The sequence below is a fragment of the Mirounga angustirostris genome, unplaced genomic scaffold (genome assembly GCF_029215605.1).
Source record: "Mirounga angustirostris isolate CCGP_5_RB_7025 unplaced genomic scaffold, mMirAng1.0.hap1 SCAF_16, whole genome shotgun sequence".
Taxonomy (NCBI): domain Eukaryota; kingdom Metazoa; phylum Chordata; class Mammalia; order Carnivora; family Phocidae; genus Mirounga; species Mirounga angustirostris.
In genome coordinates this window covers 53,750,984-53,770,403 of record NW_026991724.1, presented here as the reverse complement: position 1 = coordinate 53,770,403, position 19,420 = coordinate 53,750,984, and the positions used below count along the sequence as shown (strand labels likewise).

Below are 19,420 nucleotides of genomic sequence, written 5' to 3'. Positions count from 1 at the left end.
ATTCATTCAGCAAATACATGAATTCCAACTAAATGCCAGGCACTATTCTAGGTGCTGGAAAGCAATGGAATCCCTACCTCTAGTGGTTGTGTTGAAGGTTGAGACGAGCGTCCCACGTTTAGCCCATGTTCAGTTAAACAAAGGATCACTACTCAACAGGTGGCTCAACAGTCACTCTGTCACTGTTTTGCAAAGACTTGAGGGTCAGCCAGAGTGCAGCATCCCTTCTGCCACTTACTGGGAGGCTTGGAGCAAGGGACAGCACAGCTCAGTCTGTTTCCCCACCTGTATAATGGAGGGAATACCTGGGAAGGAGGCTGAAATGAGTTTTTCCACATTAAATGCCGGTACCTCGGAGGCTCCCAATACTGGTCAGCTGTGATTCGAACCAGCAGACTGCCCCACCTGCTGCCCCATCAGAGATCCCTGAGCAGGAATACACTACAGCCCCATGGAGGTCCAGTTGGGGTTGGAGTTTATTTCTGCGAGAGCCTGGACGCTGGGAGGATATGGGGCCTCCTCCAGCCCCCGCAGGAAAATCCAACCGAATTGTGATCACACAAGAGCAACCAGAAAGGAGGGCAGAGCATGGGGGGGGGGGGGGAGGTGGGGAGAGAGGGGTCCCCTTATCCCGCCCCTCTGCAAGGGTCAAAGGCTGGTGGAGACCTGGGCCTCAGGCTGTTGTCGATCAGAAGTTCAGGGGTCAGGGGCTAAGTGGAGAGAGGAAGAGAGGGAGCGGGGGAAGGGAACCCTAGCTTCGCAGGGCAGGGGAGCCATGCTCCCTTGCTAATAAAGATCATTAACAATTAAGGATAGAGGGGAGCCCTTCGGGACCACAGCTTGCCAACTACACCTCGATCTCCTTCCCAGCGAGAGCCCCAGTCCTCGTCTCCCTGCTCGTCTGCTCCTCTGTGTTTAGTAGGAGTTCACAGGAGGTCTCAGCGCCCCCGCCCCCCCACCATGGGGTTGGTAAGCGCTGCAGTGCCAGAGGGTGGCACCATTTCCAAAGTGCAAGAAGCCGGAGGGAGGGTTCCTGGGACTGGAGCATCGAGGGGCCAGGGAGGGAGGAGCCATGGCTGGAGACAGGATGGGGTCACTGGGGCTGGGACACCGGCGGCCCATCAGGCTCCTGGGGTGGCGGCCCAGCCCCAGGCTCCGCCTCCTCGGCCTCCTCTTCCGAGACTACGCCCTCCTCCAGTCGGAAGACCTGGCGCACGGTGCGGGTGGTGAAGGTGAGGGGGCCGCGTCTGCAGGGAGAAGGGAAAACCAAGAGATAGAGGTTAAAAGAGGGCGGCAGAGAGAGCTGGGGGGCGGGGCCTATGGAGCGAGGGTGCGCATGCGCAGCTGGCCGTACCGGAGCCGGTTCCTCAGCGTGTTCAACTCGCGGTTCATGGACTCTGAGGCTTCTGTGACATCTTCCAGCTCGTGCTGCAGCCTCCGGCGGACTGACTGAGCCCGGGACGCCTCCTCCTCAGCTTCTTCCAGCTGCCGCTTCAGCTGTTTCACCCGAAGGTTGCCCTTCTCCAGCTTGGTGGGAGCAGAGGGCTGGGTTGAGTCTCCAGGTGACGTCCTCACTCACTCCCTTGGCCCCCAGAGGCCCATCCCTCCTGCCCCACACCCCACACCCTGTGCCTTGCCTTCTGTTCATGCTTTGTTCTAGATCCTCTTGCCAGCCTCCATCCCAGCTTCAAATGTGAGGCTGTCCCTCACTTGGTCTTTCTATGCCCAGAGCTGACCCCATCTCTCCTCTGCTCAAAGCCCTCCCATGGCTCCCTAGTGGCGCTGGGACAAGGTCCCAGCCCCTCAGTCCGGCGTTCCAGGCCCTGCAGGGTCTTCTTCCCATAAACCCATTGGCCAGACCATCTTCATCAAGACCCTCCCCAAACCCTGCCATCTCTGTCTCCAGGGAGGGGACACGTGTGATCTGACTCCCACCAACCCCTCTGGCCTCATTTCTTATCACTCAAACTCCCTTCCCCATTCTTCTCTCCAGTCACACTGCTCTGCTTTTTGCTCTAAACTCACCAGACTTATTTCCACACCCCAGGGCCTTTGCACCTGCTGCTCCCTCTGCCTGGTTCTTTCTCTCCCCTCAGTTCTCAATTCATATGACACCTCCTTAGAGAGGTCTTCCTGACACCACTCCCTCACCCCCAATCTAGGGAGTATTCCCTAATCCTCCATATCTTCTCTCTTCATTCTCCTGTTCCTTCATAGCCACTGTCACAATCTGTCCTCATCTTTCCTTGTTTATAGGTGTCTTCCTTTTCCTATGCTACAAATGTGAGCTCTGTGAACGGGGGGACCTTCTCTGTCTTGTTCACAGCCATATCTCCAATGCCAAATATAGTACTGGGTGCCCGATAATTGTGGAATGCAGGGTGAATAAGCCGCAGCTGAGCTTTTAAGGGCACGGTGACTCTGTCTATAGTCAGAGAGACCTGGGATCTGATGCAGGCTCTGTCTCTATTAACCGTGTGACTTTGGTACAAACTGTGTCCCCTTTTAAAGTTTCCCGTTTTCCCACCTGTGCATTGGGGCAGGAGAAAGAATGCAGACACGATTTTGTTTTTTTGTTTTTGTTTTTAAACCACATGGTACAGTACTTGGGGGCACAGTTGCTGCTCAATAAATAATTAAGAGCACAGACTTTGCCTCCAGAGTCCTGGGGTTTGAACCCAGACTCCATCTCTTATGAGCTAAGTAATTTGAACAAGTTACTTCACCTTTCTGTGCCTCATCTTTCTCACCTGAATAAGAGGGAAAAGGATAGTACCTGCCTTATAGGGTTCTGATAAGAACTAAATGTACTTACTACACGTTATGTCTTTCACACAGTGCCTGGCACATAGAAGGCATTTTGTAAACATTACACGTTATGATTTTAGCCCCGGCCTAGCCTCTGGGGAGGGTTTTTCTTCCTTCTCCTTAGCTGTCTCAGCTCCCCACCAGGACCTGTCCTAGATTCCACAATCTACAGATCACAAAGTCACTGATTCCAGCTCTCTGCTGATGTACCAAGCCCCAGGATGGTGGCCGCACATGGCCTCTCACGATGGGAACTCACGGCCTACAAAGATAGCATGGAGACCATCCCCCACAGTGCTCCCCAGAGACGTTGGCTGCTCACCTGGTCCCGGAGCTGGTCAGCCACCCTCCGCTCCTCCTCCACCTGGAGCACCACCTCCTTAAGGCGCTTCTCAGCTCTGCGCACCAGCTTGCCGGAGAGGATGCGCTCCCTGGAGAGGGGCGTGAAGGAGACAATCAGGAGAGGTGCTTACATGGGGTTCTGTCCCTTCAGCCTTGTCCAGTGGCTGCTGTCCTGTTTTCAGAGTGGCCTCTTCCCTCTTTCCCACCCCCAAGTGGCTCCCATAGTCTACTCAGGTCAGACATGGCTCCCAGGCTCCCGACTCCAGGGCATCTAGTCCTTGACTTGTATCAAGATGCCCGATGCTCCTGAAAGTGTCTCCATGTCTGTACCAGTTCTCCATACCCCACTGTGTGCCCCCAGTCCTCCTCTCAGGGAACTGACTCACTGACCACCAGTACCCAGGTCAGATATGGGGCATTATCCTTGCCCAGCCTGTCCCATTACCCCCTGAACTCTGTCCTGTCCCCTCCTCTCTATCCTCCAGCCTGAGCCCCCAGCTCAAGCCTGTGCTCTCCCACCTGACCTGGCCTGTCCCTTCCCTCTCAGCTCCCTTCTCCACTGTCCCTACGTGTGTGGGGGACACTCTGGAAGCCCAGAGCTCCCCCCTCAGCCACGCCAGCTCCTTCTCCCCTCTCACACACACACCCTTTCTCTGGACAAGCTCATCTGCACCCCAGGTCTCCACACCCATCAGCAGCCTGCTAAATCTGCTACATCTGTCTCCTGGGCTCCAGCCTGGATGGGCCCCCAGCGTCGGCCAACCACCAGACCCCGCACATCCCTCACATTCCCCGCCTGGCTCAGCGCCTTCTCCCCAACCCGCTCCTCCTCCCCTGTGCTCCTCCTAGATCTGCAGGTCAGATACCGGAGCCATCCTCACCTCCTGTCCCCTCAAAGCCTTTCCCTCCTCTCTCCCAAATTTCCCCATCTGTGGTCCCGGCTCATCTACCCTCTCCTGCAAGGACCATCACACCCGGGGTAAAGTCCATGTGATGGGGCCCCTAGCGATGGGCAGTGCTCAGCAGCCTCAGGTGTGCTGAGAGGCAGGCACAGGCTGGGGGAAGTGGGAGGGCTTGAGCCGTGGAAAGGGATGTGGTGGGGGAGGCTCCTTCAGCTACAGATCCTTGCTCCCAGGGTGACTTTGAGCAGGTCATGAATACCTTCTGAGCCTCAGTTTCTCCATCTGTATAACAGTGGAGGAGGAGCTCAGACTGGTGTATCCATCCACCTCTGGAAGGTCTCCCCAGAGACCCCAAACTACATCTCCCATGAACCTCTGGACTCCTGGCCAGGCCCTGGGATGAGAACCCCTTCTTTCATGACCATCTGGGGCTGGTTCCCATTGCCTGTCCCTGAGACCTCTCATGCTCATCATGCTCCCCAGTGAACTCAACTTGTTTCCCCAATATTCCCACAGTCACCAGGACTTAACCCCTAACACTGTCCTCTTCCCCCATACCCACAACAGCCTATCAGCCCCCAGCTCCATCCCTCCTGTCCCTCTTTTTCATCCCCTCACACCCCAGCCCCAGCTTAGGCCTCATCTCCTGCCACCTGGACCAGCACCAAGCCTCCTTCCTGGCCTCCCAGCTCCCAGTCTCTGTCCTCTAGTCTGCTCCCAACTTGACCCCCAGGGAGACTTTCTACAGCCAGCACTGGCCCTGCTCCTCCCCAGCTCACAGCCCGCAATGGTTTCCCAACTTCCCAGGACAGAGTTCCTCAGCCTGGCATTCAAGGCTCTCACCTCCCCATCTCTCTCCTGAGTCACAGGCTCCCAGGACCAGTCACCCTCCTCCAAATGCCCTGATGTCTCCCACATGTGTCCCCAAGGCTGCTGCTCTGCCTGGGACAGAAATGGCCTCAATTCTCACCTCTTCCTGTATCCACAGGCTTTGCAATAGGATTTTGCAGCTTCTCGCACCAAGAGACAGAATCTATTTCACCATTCCTTTAAATCTGAGCTGGCCACATGACTTGCTTTAGTGACAGGAGGATGAAGCAGAAGTGACACTGTACCAGTTCCAAGTCTAGGCCCCAAGAAGCCTTTAACACTTTCCCTCACTCTTGGAACCTGGACTCTGCCATGTGAACAATCCTGGGCCAGTCTGGAGCAGAGACTAGTTAGCCTCAGTGTCCCAGGCAAGACCTTAAGCAAATGAGAGCCCAGCCAAGATCAGCAAATCCATCTAGCTGACTCGGCTATGGATGCATGAATGAAGCCCCCACGCTCAGGTCAGCAGAACCTATCAGCCAGCCAAAGACTCATGAACAATAAGAAATGGTTGTTGTTTTAAGCCACTAAAGTTTAGGCTTGTTTGTTATGCAGCTAGAGCTAACTGCTACATTACTGTTTGGAGATTTATTTACTTTAGAGAGAGACTGGGTGGGAGCAGGGAGGAGCAGAGGGAGAGGGATTAGCAGACTCCACGCTGAGTATGGAGCCTGACACAGGGCTCGATTCCATAACTCCGAGATCATGACTCAAGCCAAAGCCAAGAGTCAGATGCTCAACCGAATGAGCCACCCGGGCGCCCCTACATTACTGTTTAAATCATATTCTTAGTGGGGGTGCAGTTACTTGCAGCCCAAAGCATCCTAAATAGTAGAGGAAATGAGCAATCATTAATATTATGATGCCTTTTGGATGTTTCTAAACCAGGTGCTTGTAACACAGCTCCCCTTCATCTCCCTGACCAGAATGTGGGGATCACCCTCCAGCTGTGCCCTCCTCTAACACCCACCTGCTCTCCTGCTCCAGCTGCTCCTCAGCCTGGGCCAGCTTAGACTCAAGGGCGGCGATGATCATCTTCTGGCGGGCCCGGGCCCCAGCGTCCTCTTCACCTAGGCGCCCCCGGAGCTCCTGTATCTGCCGCTCAAGCTGCTGTCGCCCACTCTCTGCCTTGGCTGAGAAACTTCGCTCAGCTGACAGCTCTGTAGTCAGTGATTCCACCTGTAGCAGCGGGAAAAGCAGAACCATCACGGGGGAGTCTCAGAGGGAAGACGGTAGGTAAATTCAGGCACCTCCCACAATTGAGTTGACAATGGTTAAGTGCAGAGCACAGAGCCTGGTACATATTAAATAATAAATGTCAACATGTATTTTTCCTGATTGGCTTAGCAGCCAACAGCAGCGCCAGCCCCGGGTTTTAACCTTTCCAATAGCTTTCTGCTATTTTAATAAGTCCACAAGACTATCACAGACTTGTTTAAATGCTATAAATTCTACCTCTGTGAATGAGTCCATTCGAAGGGTTATCACACTTCTGTTTGCACTGGGATCATCTGGGGAGCTTGTGAAAAAGATGCAGACCGGGGCGCCTGAGTGGCTCAGTCAGTTAAGCGACTGCCTTCGGCTCAGGTCATGATCCTGGAGTCCCGGGATCGAGTCCCGCATCGGGCTCCCTGCTCGGCGGGGAGTCTGCTTCTCCCTCTGACCCTCCTCCCTCTCATGCTCTCTGTCTCTCATGCTGTCTCAAATAAATGAATAAAATCTTTAAAAAAAAAAAAAAAGATGCAGACCGCAGGTTCCCACCCCCCAGAAATTCTGCTTCCAGCTGATCTGGGGTGGGGGTGGGTGGGTCCATGAATCCGTATTTTCAACAAGCACCTCAGGTGGTTCTGATATGGGTGACGTGCGGGATCATTTTAAGAAATGCCAGCTCAACAAACAGTAACTACTACATTGAGAATGTGTAAACACACCTCTAATAATAGTTCCTGTGTATTTATTCAGCTCGTACTCGGAGTGAGGTCCTGCACCGGGGCTAAGGAAGTGAGTCAGATCCAGTCTGATTCATACTTTATTACACTGCGTCCTCACGGGAACACATCGGCATGGTGATTAGCATATGCTTTTTTTTTTTTTTAACTTTTTATTGGAAAATGAAACTGTAATACAGCAAGTCAGAAACTGATCAAGTCTATGACGTCAGGAGTTAACAAAAGGCAAACACCACTGTCACTCCCACCCAGGTGAAGAAATAGAATGTTGCCATTCCAGAAGACCCTGCATGTCACCACCCTAATATCAACCCCTCCCTTCCCCACAAAACAGCACACCGCCCTGACTTTCACGGTAATCACTTCTTTGCTCCTCTTTCGAGTTTTATCACTCAAAGATGAAGGCCTAGATCCTATAATTGAATCTTGCCCATTTGAAAACTTTTGTGTACGTTTCTTTAAAAAAAAAAAAAAAAAACAACCCTATGAATACACTTTATTTATTTTTTTTTTTTAAAGATTTTATTTATTTATTTGACAGAGAGAGACACAGCGAGAGAGGGACCACAAGCAGGGGGAGTGGGAGAGGGAGAAGCAGGCCTCCCGCCGAGCAGGGAGCCCGATGTGGGACTCGATCCAGGGACTCCAGGATCATGACCTGAGCCGAAGGCAGTCGCTTAACCAACTGAGCCACCCAGGCGCCCACTTTATTTATTTTTTTAAGTAGGCTCCATGCCTGGTGTTGAGCTTGAATTCACAACCCTGATCAAGACCTGAGCTGAGATCAAGAGTCGGATGCTTACCTGGCTGAGCCACCCAGGAGCTCCTAAGTTGCTATTGTTTTAAAGCTACCTGGTTTGGGGTACTTTGTCATGGCTGCCCTAGGAAACTAATGTAGTGACTAATGAGTATGGAAAGAAAATCACTGTGAACTCATGGGTTTAAACAGATTGGATAGATTTAAAGCAGTTGTGATTGTTATTCTTGTAGAAGCTCCAATTGCTCCATTTGGGGCCAACAGGAGCCTCTCCTGGTTGATGTCTAGGTGTTTTTTAACATAAGTAGGCCAGCTCCTGGGGCGCCTGGTGGCTCAGTTGGTTAAATGTCTGCCTTCGGCTCAGGTCATGATCCCAGAGTCCTGGATCGAGTCCTGCATCAGGCTCCCCACTCAGCAGGGAGCCTGCTTCTCCCTCTTCCTCCACTGCTCCCCCTGCTTGTGCTCTCTCTCTCTCTTTCTCAAATAAATAAATAAAATCTAAAAAAAAAAAAAGTTTGCTAGCTTCCTTGATAACTGGTATGTTGTGGACTCAATGCTTGTGTCCCCCTAAAATTCCTACGTTGAAGTCTTAAGCCCCAGTGTGGTGGGATCTTGTGACGGGGCCTTTGGGAGGCGATTAGGGTTAGATGAGGCCATAAGGGTGGGACCCCCATGATGGCAGCACTCTCTCGGGGTGCCTGGGTGGCTCAGTTGTTAAGCGTCTGCCTTTGGCTCAGGTCATGATCCCAGGGTCCTGGGATCGAGCCCCGCATTGGGCTCCCTGCTCCGCAGGGTGCCTGCTTCTCTTCTCCCTCTCCCACTCCCCCTGCTTGTGTTCCCTCTCTCGCGGTGTCTCTCTGTCAAATAAATAAATAAAATCAAAAAAAAAAAAAAAAGAGAAAGCACTCTCTCCCCGCGCATGCACCCACATGGTGGCTGCTTCCGAGTCACGAGAGAGGCCTCAGAATAAAATCCACCTCATTGGCACCTTGATCTTGGACTCCCAGCCTCCAGAACTGTGAGAAATAAATGTCTGTCGTGTGAGGCACCCGCCCCCCACCCCCCCACCCCGCCGCCGATTGGGCAGCCTGAGGAGACCAAGGCATGGTATGACCAGACGCTCCAGGCTCCTCTTGTTCATTTCCTGTTTCAGATGTGGAATCAGCCGTTTGTAAAGAAGTTGCAGTTTCTTTTAGCGGAACATGGCATTTCTGGACCACAAACTTGGGTACCAGGGATGCTCATGGCTACTGGACTGGCTATTGTTCTCAGGCCTTCTGGACAGAGATAGGATGGCTCTCTACAAAATACCTCACAAGTTCATGTGAACACGCCCAAGTCCAATTCAGAACCACAGGGTTTTGCTTGGTTTTAATTTAGCCTCTCCTCATGACACATCTACATTTAGGTGCTTACATGCTTACAGGCTCAGGTGGCAACAGAATGTGGATGTGCCGTCTTTACTCATTTACTTTATCCCACGTTACACACGTGATGGTCTCAGAAACACACTGCAAATACTGTCACTACCAATATAATTACTCAATCTAGTAATACAATTTTTTTTTTTACATATTTGCCCATTCTCTTAATTTAAAAATAGTTGTACTACACACAACTGAGCAGACAGCTGGTACCTCTCTTACTCCTTTTCAGCCCTCACTGAGTCTTAGAACAATGAGCAAAGCTCACGCTCGTTACGCCCTCACGCTGGTGTCTCTCTAATGATTCCGATCGATCATCTGAACCTGGTTCTCCGGGGTGGTGGCTCTCAGAGGTGGCATGCCTCAGAACCTGGAAGACTTGCTAAAGCAGATTGCTGGGCCCCACCTCTGGCATTCCTCACTCACTTGGGTTTGGCTGAGGCCCTCGAACTTCCATTTCCAGCAAGTTCTCAGGTGATGCTGATGCTGGCGGCCTTGGGGTCACTTTGAGAACCACTGGTCTCGTAGATTCCTCAGGGATCACTTGTGGGAACACGGCCCCTGAGCTCCTGCATGCTGGCACCTCGTCTCTGTCCTTTATACTTGGAAGGAAGTTTTGCTGGGTGCAAAACCCATGGCTCATAGCTTTCTCTGAGAATCTTAACTATATCCTTCCATTTTCTTGCAGCATGAAATCTTGCTCTCAAAAATCTGATGACAATCTAATTTTCTTTTCCTTGCAGATCATGTGCTCATTTTTCCCTAGATGAATAAGGATACCCACCCACCCCTTATTTGTGCCATAGTTTCACTAGCATCTGTCTTGGTATCAGTTTTTTTTAAAGATTTTATTTATTTATTTGAAAGAGAGAGTGAGTGAGAGAGAGAAGAAGGGACAGAGGGAGAGGAAGAAGCAGACTCCCCATTGAGCAGGGAGCCTGATGTGGGGCCTGATCCCAGGACTCCAGGATCATGACCTGAGCCAAAGGCAGATGCTTAACTGACTGAGCCACCCAGATGCCCGTTGGTATTTTTTTGTTTGATTTTTGTTTTTTTTTCTTTCTTGTGGTTTTTTTGTTGTTGTTCGTTTGTTTTTAAAGATTTTATTTATGTGTCAGAGAGAGAGAGAGAGAGCCACAAGCAGGGGGAACGGCAGGCAGAGGGAGAAGCAGGCTCCCAGCTGAGCAAGAAGCCTGACGAGGGACTCAATCCCAGGACCCTGGGATCATCACCTGAGCCGAAGGCAGCCGCTTAACCAACTGAACCACCCAGACGTCCCAATTGGTGTAAGTTTTGATAGGTCAATATCCTTGGGTACACAGTGTGCTCTTCCAGTATGTAGCTTCCAACCGTATTATTTCAGGAAAGTTCTTGCATTATACTCTCAGGTTATTTGCTCTGTCCTCCTGCCTGGGTCTTCTTCTTTGGGGACTCCCATTACTGTATGTTGGATCTTCTTAGCCAGTCTTCAATATTTGCTATTTTCTTGTAAATCCTTTTTTGTGTCTTTTTAAGTTTCATTTTGATTTTTAAAAAGATTTACTTGAGAGAGAGAGAGAGAGAAGGTGGGACGGGCAGAGGGAGAGGGAGTCCCAAGGAGACTCCGCGATGGGTGCAGAGCCTAAGGTGGGGCTTCATCCTAGGACCCTGGGATCATGACCTGAGCCGAAGTCAGATGCTTAACCAACTGAGCCACCCAGGTGCTCTGCCCGCATTCTGATTTCTTTTAAAGACTTATTTATTTTACTTTAGAGACCGAGCACATGTGTGCGCACATACATGAGCAGGGGGGAGGGGCAGAGGGAGAGAAGCAGACTCCCTGCTGAGTACAGACCCAACTCAGGGGCTTGATCCCAGGAGCCCGAGATCATGACCTGAGCTGAAACCTAGAGTCAGATGTCTAACTGACTGAGCCACCCAGGCACACCGCCCCACCCCCATTTTGATTTTTAAAGACATTCTCCTTTTCACTAACAGCCAAGGATGCAGGTTCAGTTAAGTCCCATCATTCTGTGTATGGCTATAGGATCCTGTGCTCCCTTCACTAGGGCATATACTGGCTTATTTACCTCACTTCTAATGAGCACCCGGCACTGTTTTAGGTTCTGGAGCTAGAGTAGTGATCACAATTAAGACAGAGGCTCTACTCTTGAGGTGCTTACATTCTTTTTTTGTTGTTGTTTAAAGTAGGCTCCACACCCAGCATGGAGCCCAATGCGGAGCTTGAACTCACCACCCTGAAATCGAGACTGAGCCAAGATCAAGAGTCAGATGCTTAACCGACTGAGCCAATCAGGCATCCCTCAAGGGGCTTACATTCTGTTGGGGAGATGGACAGCAGACAAACAGGTAAATATATATTATAGTTCCAGGTAACAGTAAGTGATATGAAGGAGATTCAAGCAGAGAGAATGGAAGGGAATTGTGTGAGAGAGAGTGTGACTGTTTCACACAGGGTGGTCAGGGAAGGCTCTTCTGAGGGAATGAGACATGGGGTGGTCTGAGATAAGAGCTTTCTCCCAGGAGGAGGGAACAGCAAGTGCAAAAGCCCTGAGGTAAGAAATAGAAAACTTCCTCTATTCACTGGAAAAAATAAAATAAAAAGTCAAGGAACAGGGAGAAGGCTGGTGTGGCTGGAGCAGAGTCAACCAGGGATAAAGAAGGGTTAGAGAAAAGGTCTGAGTTAGCCAGGGGCCAGAGTGTGGGGCCTTGTATATGACTGGGCTTTCACTCTGAATGAGATCATCATCCTGGAGTATGACTGCCTCTCCTACTGGTCTAGGTGCTCCCCAAGGGCTGAGCTGGGGTCTTATTCTTCTCTGCATCCCAAGCAGTGTCAGGGCATGGCTCCTGAAAGGCCTCAAAACATGTCTTTAAAAATTAATGAGGGGCACCTGGGTGGCTCAGTCAGTTAAGCATCCAACTCTTGATTTCAGCTCAGGTCATGATCTCAGGGTCATGGAATCAAGCCCACACTGGGCATGGAGTCTGCTTGAGATGCTCTCTCCCTCTCCCTCTGCCCCTCCCCACCACCCCCCTCTCACACATTTTTTCTCTCTTAAATAAAAAAAAAATTAATGAATTAGTGGAGACATAGGTCTGTCTTTGGAAATCCTATCCCTCCATTGCCTGCCTGGCAAACTCTTAACTTCCTTCAAGATCTTTTAAGACATCTCCTCCATCAGGAAGTCTTCCCTGATAGCCCCCAGCCTTCAGGCTGGGTCAGTAGTCTCCTCTAGGTTCTCACAGTGTCTTGCGCTTCCTCCATTTTCATTTGTACTTCTGTATTGGGATAGTCAGTCTCCTCCATCATACTAGGATGTCCTTAAAGGCAGAGACCTGGAATGATCCATCGCCAGGTCCCCTGCACTACCCAGAATAGGACCTGAGCCTCCAGAAGCCTCAGACAGTATTTTTAAATAAATATACAAATGAAAATATGCTTTTCTCTGTCTGCCTAGCTCCTATTTATGCCTTAAAACCCCAGCTAAATGTCCCTTCTTCCACATACCTTCTTATGATTCTTGCAGCAAGTTCTCTCCCTCCTTCCCCCACTCTATCTCTGTCCATCTATCTGTATGCTGGGCCCAAGATACTTCTGTTATCACACATGCCACCCAACCCATAGACACTGTAGTTCCATGTCTATGTTCCCAGGGAACTCTGCAGGACAGAGACCCCACATCATTCATCTCTGGACCCAGCCCTTGTGAAGCCTCAGAAATACAAGGGAATGAATGCATCAGAGAGAACTCCTATTCAACCATTAAAACCCAACCCGGACATTCCCTTCTCCTTTATCTGTTGAATAAAAGGACTGAAGATTACGGTCCCAGGTCAGCAAGGACCCAGTCCATCTGGGGGGGACAGTGCTCACCTGCAGGAGCAACTTGCGGTAGCGATCATTGAGTAGCTCTGAGTTGCTCTGCTCCTCCTCCAGCTCCTCTTCCATTTGCCCCAGGCGTCCCTCCAGCTGCCGCTTCTCCTCCAGAATGGCTGCCCTAAGGAGAACAGGAACAGGGGGAGGTGAGAGGGTGCAAGGGCCAGGGAGGGTGCCCTGCCCCACATCACGATGGGCCACTCACTTGCTAAGGCTGCCATTGGCCAACTCGTCTGCCATCTCGTCCCGCTCCTGCTGGACTTGCCGCCGGGCACGATCAGAGGCAGCCAGTTCCTGTGATGGCAAAGAGGGCTGGTGGTCAGCAGTGGCGGGGTGAGGCTATCTGGGCATCGGCCTCCCTGCTCTCACACCTCAAGTCTCTTGGCCTGTCTTCAGTGCACACGACCTTCCATCCCTGGACAACCCTGGAATGAACTTCAGTCTACAGGCAGATGTCTCCTAAATCGGTCTCTCCAGAGCCCCTGACTCATGTCCACCGCCAGACACCCTCGCCTCAGCAGGGCCTCACTGAGCTCAGCATCTCCTTTCCAACCTGCTCCTCGAGGTCCCCCCAGTCACCGGGCCTGACCCCCAGGTCTCTCCTAACTTCCTCTGCCCCCTTAGGACCCACAGCCCTGTCCATGTTGACCCTTTACTTTCTCTGCCTTGTCTCCTCCCTGCCCCCATGGTCCCAGCTCAGGCCTGTCCTCTCTCCGCAGCCTTCCTGACTCTAATCTCCCCCTGCTCTACTCAGAACCCTCCCAGGGCTCCCTAGTACCCTCAAGTCCAGTCTGTTGGCCCCGCCCCCCTCCAATCCCCAGAGGCCCGCCCCCCTTGGTCTCCCATCCCAGGTCCCCGCCTCCAATCCCCAGGGGCCCGCCCCCTCAGGGCCCGCCCCCTCAGGGCCCCGCCCACCCCACTTCCAGGGCCACGTCCATTCTGCATCACCTCCTGCAGTCGCAGCACTTCCGCCTCCAGCGCCTTGAGGCGCTTCTCATTCTCCCGGTTCTGGGTAAAGATTTCCTCCCGGGAGCTGCGCGACTCTTCCACCTCCCGCCACAGCTCCTTCATCTGGGCCTGGGCGGAATGAAGCAAGTGAGCGGGTGCAGCCTGATCGTGACTCACGGGGAAGCCCCTCCCCTCGCCTCAGCCCTGCGGGGACTCCCCGGCTCCCTGAGAGCAAGCAAAGCCCTGCAGCCCGCCCCAGCCCCCGGCTCTGTGACCTTGGACCAGCCCCTCCCGCTCTCTGGGCTTCGGCTACCTCCAATTTAAAAAAAGTAACACCTTAAAACTAAAGTAAGCGTGAAATGGGTGTAGTATTTGGACTCTGCAGTAATAATAATGCTGGCGCAAACTTACTGAACATTTACCGTGGGCCAGGCTCTGTTATACACGCGTACTGACTCCCTTCATCCTCACAACTCCAGCTGGTGAGGACTAGTTTCCTCCCCAGTGTAGACATGGAACAACTGACGCCCAGAGAGGCTCAGCAACGAGCCAAGTGTGCTAAATGGCAGAGTCAGGACTTGAACCCAGGCCATCTGGCCCCAGGGTTTCCACTTCTAGTCACTTTGCTATGCGGCCACACCACTGAGTGTGTAAAGATGTCAGCGTAAGACTTTTCAATGGCGCTTAAAGAAAAATAAAACAAACTTGATGCCTACCACCATTAAAAAAAAACTCCGTAAAGAGGTCAGTAAGAACAGTACTGGGCTTGGTACTGGGCGGTTATGAATATTATTACTTGCTTGATAATAACAGCTTTTCAGTGCAGGCGCCTTCTCTCAGGGGTGACGTAGTGGGAAATTTTTACTTTTTGGAGAGGGATCTTTCTGTCCTAGCGCTGCCCAATGGGGAGATATTGCAAGGACATGCGTTGTTTTACATTTTCAAGTGGCCCCATTAGAAAGGTAAAAAGAAATGGGTGAAAGTAGTTTGAACACTGTATTTTTATTTAGCCTGACATATACAAAATGCTATTATTTCCATTTATAATCACTATAAAGATTATTGAGATATTTTACTTTTTTTTTTTTTTGGTACTAAGTCTTCAGAATCCAGCACGTAATTTGGATTTCAGCCCCACCAAACCTTAGATGCCCAACAGCCACATGGGGCTGGCACCCACTGTATCGGACAGTCCAGTTCTGTACTTTTTTACTTTTTTACAAAAAAATTAGACTTTACACGTACACATTATTATCACCAAAAAAAATTTTTTTTAAGTAATCTCTACTCCTAACCTGGGGCTCGAACTCACGACCCCGAGATCAAGAGTCGCATGCTCCACAGACTGAGCCATCCAGGCAACACCCCTCCCAATTTTTTTTAAACAACCAGATATAACTTTGATATTAGGGGAGGAACCCTAAGGCATTTACATTTCAAAAATTAAATAGAATGAAGAAACTGGACTTTCAGCTAAGCATTTTAAGTAAAGGAAATAAAAAATATAAAAAGCGAGTGAGCCTTTGGCACATGGATATTTATAGAGCGGCAGCTGGTGGGGCCGAAGGGGCCGACTCGCAGGGGGCTTAAGCCCCACCCCTACCTGCATCTTGCGGAGCTGCTTCACCGCCTCCTCCTTGCCCTGCGCGGCGGCCGAGTTCTGGGCTCTCAAGTCCTCCAGCTCCGTCTCCAGCTTCTGGCGGGCGGCCACGGCCAGGGCGCGCTGCTTGCGTTCCTCGTCCCGCTCCACCTCCGCATCCCTCAGCTGCAGGGAGGCCGGGAGGGGCAGGCTCAGGGGGCGGGAGGCCCAGGCTCCCTCTACATGCTAGTGACCTAGACGTGCACCCACCAGCCCCTGTCCAGGCCACCAGCGCCTTTCCTCCTGCCCTCTTGCTCCTCTACACCCCAAAGGGATCCCGGATCCTCGTCCCCAGAGCCCCAGGCTCTTATCCTTCCGAAGCCCCCTTTACTCCAGCCTCTGCTCTGCTCCCATGTGTCCCCTCCAGCCCATTCCCGCACAGCTCCAGAGGCTCCTTCTACACTCACGGCTGCCCTGCCCCTCCCATGCTCAGCACCCAGCTCAAGCCGGCGGCAGAGCACCTGAAGTCCCCCCACTGGCGAGTCATGAATGGATGTTGCCAACCACAGGGAGAGGGGAATGAGTAAATGAGCAAGGGAGGAAGGCTGTGGGGTGTAGAGGAGCTGGTCCTTGAGCGATGGAGGAGCGCTTGGGCAGGCTGGGGGGGGAGGGGGGCTGGGGGTTGGAAGTTTCTGGAAAGGGGGTAGCTGGGCGGATGGAGGAGCAGCTGGATGAAAGTGTTGGTTGGTGGAGAGGTTGTGTGTGGGTGGGGGGCTGTGTGGGTACCCAGGTAGATGCTGGGTGAATGGTCTGGTGATGTCTGATCGGGTATGTCAGTCTGTCAATGGGACATGCCTGTGGGTTCACGGGTGATGCTGGGTGAATGGGCTGGGGAGCAGGAGGGCCTTGGGAAGCAACACTGAGCAGCAGGTAGGTGAGTGAGACTTCCTTGGCCCCTCTTTCAGCCTGCAGGCAGCAGAGCCCTCCCAGCCGGATGGGCGCCCTCCAGCCTCCAGCCTCCAGCCTGGTCTGCTGGTACCTGCTTGGCCAGCTGCCGCCGCCTGTCCTCACCAGCCTCATCTCGGCTCTGCAGGTCGCGCTCGTGCTGTGCCTTCAGAGCCTGCAGGGTCACTTCCAAGCGCAGCTTCGCATCCTCGGCTGCCGTCAGCTCGTCCTCCAGCTCCGTCACCTGCACTCGAAGGTCGCTGGCTATCTGTTCTGCCGCCCTGCGGGATCGCTCCTGCTCATGTGCCTGGAGGGGATGGGAGGGTGAGCTCTGTGCACCTGGGCACAGGGAGGAGGAGGCCAGGATCCCAGATCTATCCTAGGACAGTGTGAGGGAAGCTTTGATGGTCAAGGTGATGTGCACATTCTGGTTTGCTCATTCATTCACCATTTCCCGGGCAGCTAGTTCCTAGGTGTCTCATTCTGAATCATCCTAAAACATTTCATTAATAACCTCTGCGTGCAAGTTCTGTTATCTGAAGCCTTGAGAGTCCAGTTCCAGTGTTTGTTAGGTCAGCTCTCCGTCACGGTGGATTATTTCCTCGTGGGTTTTGAGATTTTGCATCGTGAGCTCACTTCACTAAGGGGCTTCAGGTTTGGGAACATCCTGTGTGGACATGGGTTGAAGGGATGTTGCCCCAGACTCGAGTGTTGATTTGTGCTGGACCCCCCAGGATAGCGCCATCCCACTATCTCCTGTGATTTTTTTCTCAGCCCTTCCAGGGAGTTGTAAATTAAAATCCCAAACACCCTGTGAAGGCAGATCTGGGTTTATGAATTCTGAGACACCCCCCTCCCCCATCATGCCTCTCCTTTAACTGTCACCGTCTCAGAAAAGTGTTCCTTGGTCTGTCGGGGCCTCTCTGTTACCCATGCCGCTGGCCCTGAGCCCCTCCCCAACACAGCCTTAGTCACAATGGTCATTTAACATGAGCTTATGTGTCTTTTTGTGCAACGCCCACCCCCACACTGCACTGTGAATTCCACAGGGGCAGGGACCCTATCTACCTGTCAGTACTGCCCAAAGAACCTCATGGAAATTCTCATCAGGGACAGGGTCTACTTTCTGCCCGCAGAAGAGGCCAACAGGTTTCCCCTCCTATTTGGCACCTGCCATTCAGTTTTATTTGCTGGAAGGAATTCAGCTTTCTCCCATCAACATCCTATTCCCCACAAAGTAGGCCTTTGGAGTGACCATGTAGAACTTGGCCGTTTTCCCAAAGGAGAGACCTTAGTAGTCTGAGTATGAGCTGGATTTTGGCTCTAGAGTGCCTGGGGCTGCAGGCCAAGGTAGGTCACGGGGCTTAGGGGTTCTCTCCAGGCTTGGCTAAAAGCTCCATCAGATATACACTGGAGCGTGTGGAGAAGATAAAGCCCTTATCCGTTGTACCCATGAGAGTACGTTGTTGGCAATAAGGAAGGACATCAGGAGTGTGTCTGCCCAGGGCCTCACTGAACCACGTCTTCGGTCAGTGCCTCCCCTCACCAGTCAGGGGGGCTGGTGTCCCTGGGCCTGTCCTTGCTGCTGCTCCAGAAGTATATTTATTGGACAAACTAAGGAAGGATGGAGTGGAGGGTGTGATGGACCTTTCAGAAGGCTGGGATGCTGGCTGGGTGAGTGGGGACTGGGGACAGGCCTAGGCGACTCCTCCCTGGCCCTGGGGGGAGCCTGTATGTGCTCAGTGGGGTTGGGGGAGGCAAGGTGGGATGTCCTCACCCTGGGTATGTGGTGTGTGTGAGGGGATGGATTTGTGTGTGCAGTGTGTGTGTTGTGTGTCTGTATGTGGTGTGTGCGAGGGGATGTATGTGTGTGTGCGGTGTGTGTGTTGTGTGTCTGTATGTGGTGTGTGTGAGGGGATGTATGTGTGTGTGTGTGGTGTGTGCGAGGGGATGTGTGTGTCTGTGGTGTGTGTGAGGGGATATATTGTGTGTGGTATGTGTGTGGTGTGTGAGGGGATATATGTGTGTGTGTTGTGTGTCTGTATGTGGTGTGTGTGAGGGGATATATGTGTGTGTGTGGTGTGTGTGAGGGGATATACGTGTGTGTGGTGTGTGTGGTGTGTGAGGGGATGTATGTGTGGGGGGGGTGTGTGTTGTGTGTCTGTATGTGGTGTGTGTGAGGGGATATACGTGTGTGTGGTGTGTGTGAGGGGATGTATGTGTGTGGGGTGTGTGGGGTGTGTGAGGTGTGTGTGTGTGGTGTGAGGGGATGTGTGTGTGCGGTGTGTGTGAGGGGATATATTGCGTGTGGTATGTGTGGTGTGTGCGAGGGGATGTATGTGTGTGTGCGGTGTGTGTGTTGTGTGTCTGTATGTGGTGTGTGTGAGGGGAAGTATGTGTGTGTGTGTGGTGTGTGCGAGGGGATGTATGTGTGTGTGCGGTGTGTGTATTGTGTGTCTGTATGTGGTGTGTGTGAGGGGAAGTATGTGTGTGTGTGTGGTGCGTGTGAGGGGATGTATGTGTGTGTGTGTGTGGTGTGTGCGAGGGGATGTGTGTGTGTGTGGTGTGTGTGGTGTGTGCGTGTGCACACAGTCATGTTTGGGGTGTGGTTCTTAGGCTGTATGTTGTGGTAAATTCTCTTCACGTGCTCTGACTATTCATACACACATGCAATGAGTGGTTCTCATGCTCTGTGTACATATGAATGGGTGTGTTCTCCAGAAGATTCTCCTCCTGTTCTGTGTATCTGTATGTGAACATGCGTGTTGATGAATGGCTTTCCTTACTTCCTGCATGTGTGAACACACGTGTTTGGTGGAAGATTCTCCTCACACTCTGTGTGTGTTATGGGAGCACGTATGCCTGGTTAGCAGCTCTCCCCCCATTCTGTGCTGGGCATGAACATGTAACTTTGATGGCTGATGCTCTTCATGTTCCATGCATGAGAACGTGCACATGTGTATGTGCCGCCCAACGTCAGGGGTGCATGCAGTGGCCGGCATGTGTGTCTTGGGGA

General features: G+C 52.2%; 2 protein-coding genes across 6 annotated transcripts in view; both read right to left on the bottom strand.

Moving 5' to 3' along the window:
• Positions 1–436: 436 nt before the first annotated feature.
• The window catches only part of MYH14 (myosin heavy chain 14), an 86,621-nt gene continuing 67,637 nt past the window's right edge, over positions 437–19,420 (bottom strand). For all 5 annotated transcript variants that reach the window (XM_054511525.2, XM_054511526.2, XM_064581739.1 and 2 more), the window contains 9 exons: positions 16,499–16,711; positions 15,484–15,645; positions 13,881–14,009; positions 13,138–13,226; positions 12,930–13,053; positions 5,893–6,101; positions 3,131–3,239; positions 1,355–1,527; positions 437–1,247 (listed from right to left, as the gene is read on the bottom strand). In XM_054511525.2, the coding sequence (XP_054367500.1) occupies positions 1,094–1,247; positions 1,355–1,527; positions 3,131–3,239; positions 5,893–6,101; positions 12,930–13,053; positions 13,138–13,226; positions 13,881–14,009; positions 15,484–15,645; positions 16,499–16,711 (1,362 nt within the window). In that variant the 3' untranslated portion in view covers positions 437–1,093. The remainder of the gene's footprint in view (positions 1,248–1,354; positions 1,528–3,130; positions 3,240–5,892; positions 6,102–12,929; positions 13,054–13,137; positions 13,227–13,880; positions 14,010–15,483; positions 15,646–16,498; positions 16,712–19,420) is intronic.
• On the bottom strand, positions 16,718–19,407 carry LOC135362891 (histidine-rich glycoprotein-like). Its single transcript, XM_064581819.1, has one exon. The coding sequence runs from the start codon at positions 18,998–19,000 to the stop codon at positions 17,954–17,956; it is 1,047 nt and encodes a 348-aa protein (XP_064437889.1). The 5' UTR covers positions 19,001–19,407; the 3' UTR covers positions 16,718–17,953.

Coding starts and splice junctions, on each gene's coding strand:
- LOC135362891 (XM_064581819.1), bottom strand. CDS start 19,000: ATGACTGTGTGCACACGCACACACCACACACACCACACACACACACAT.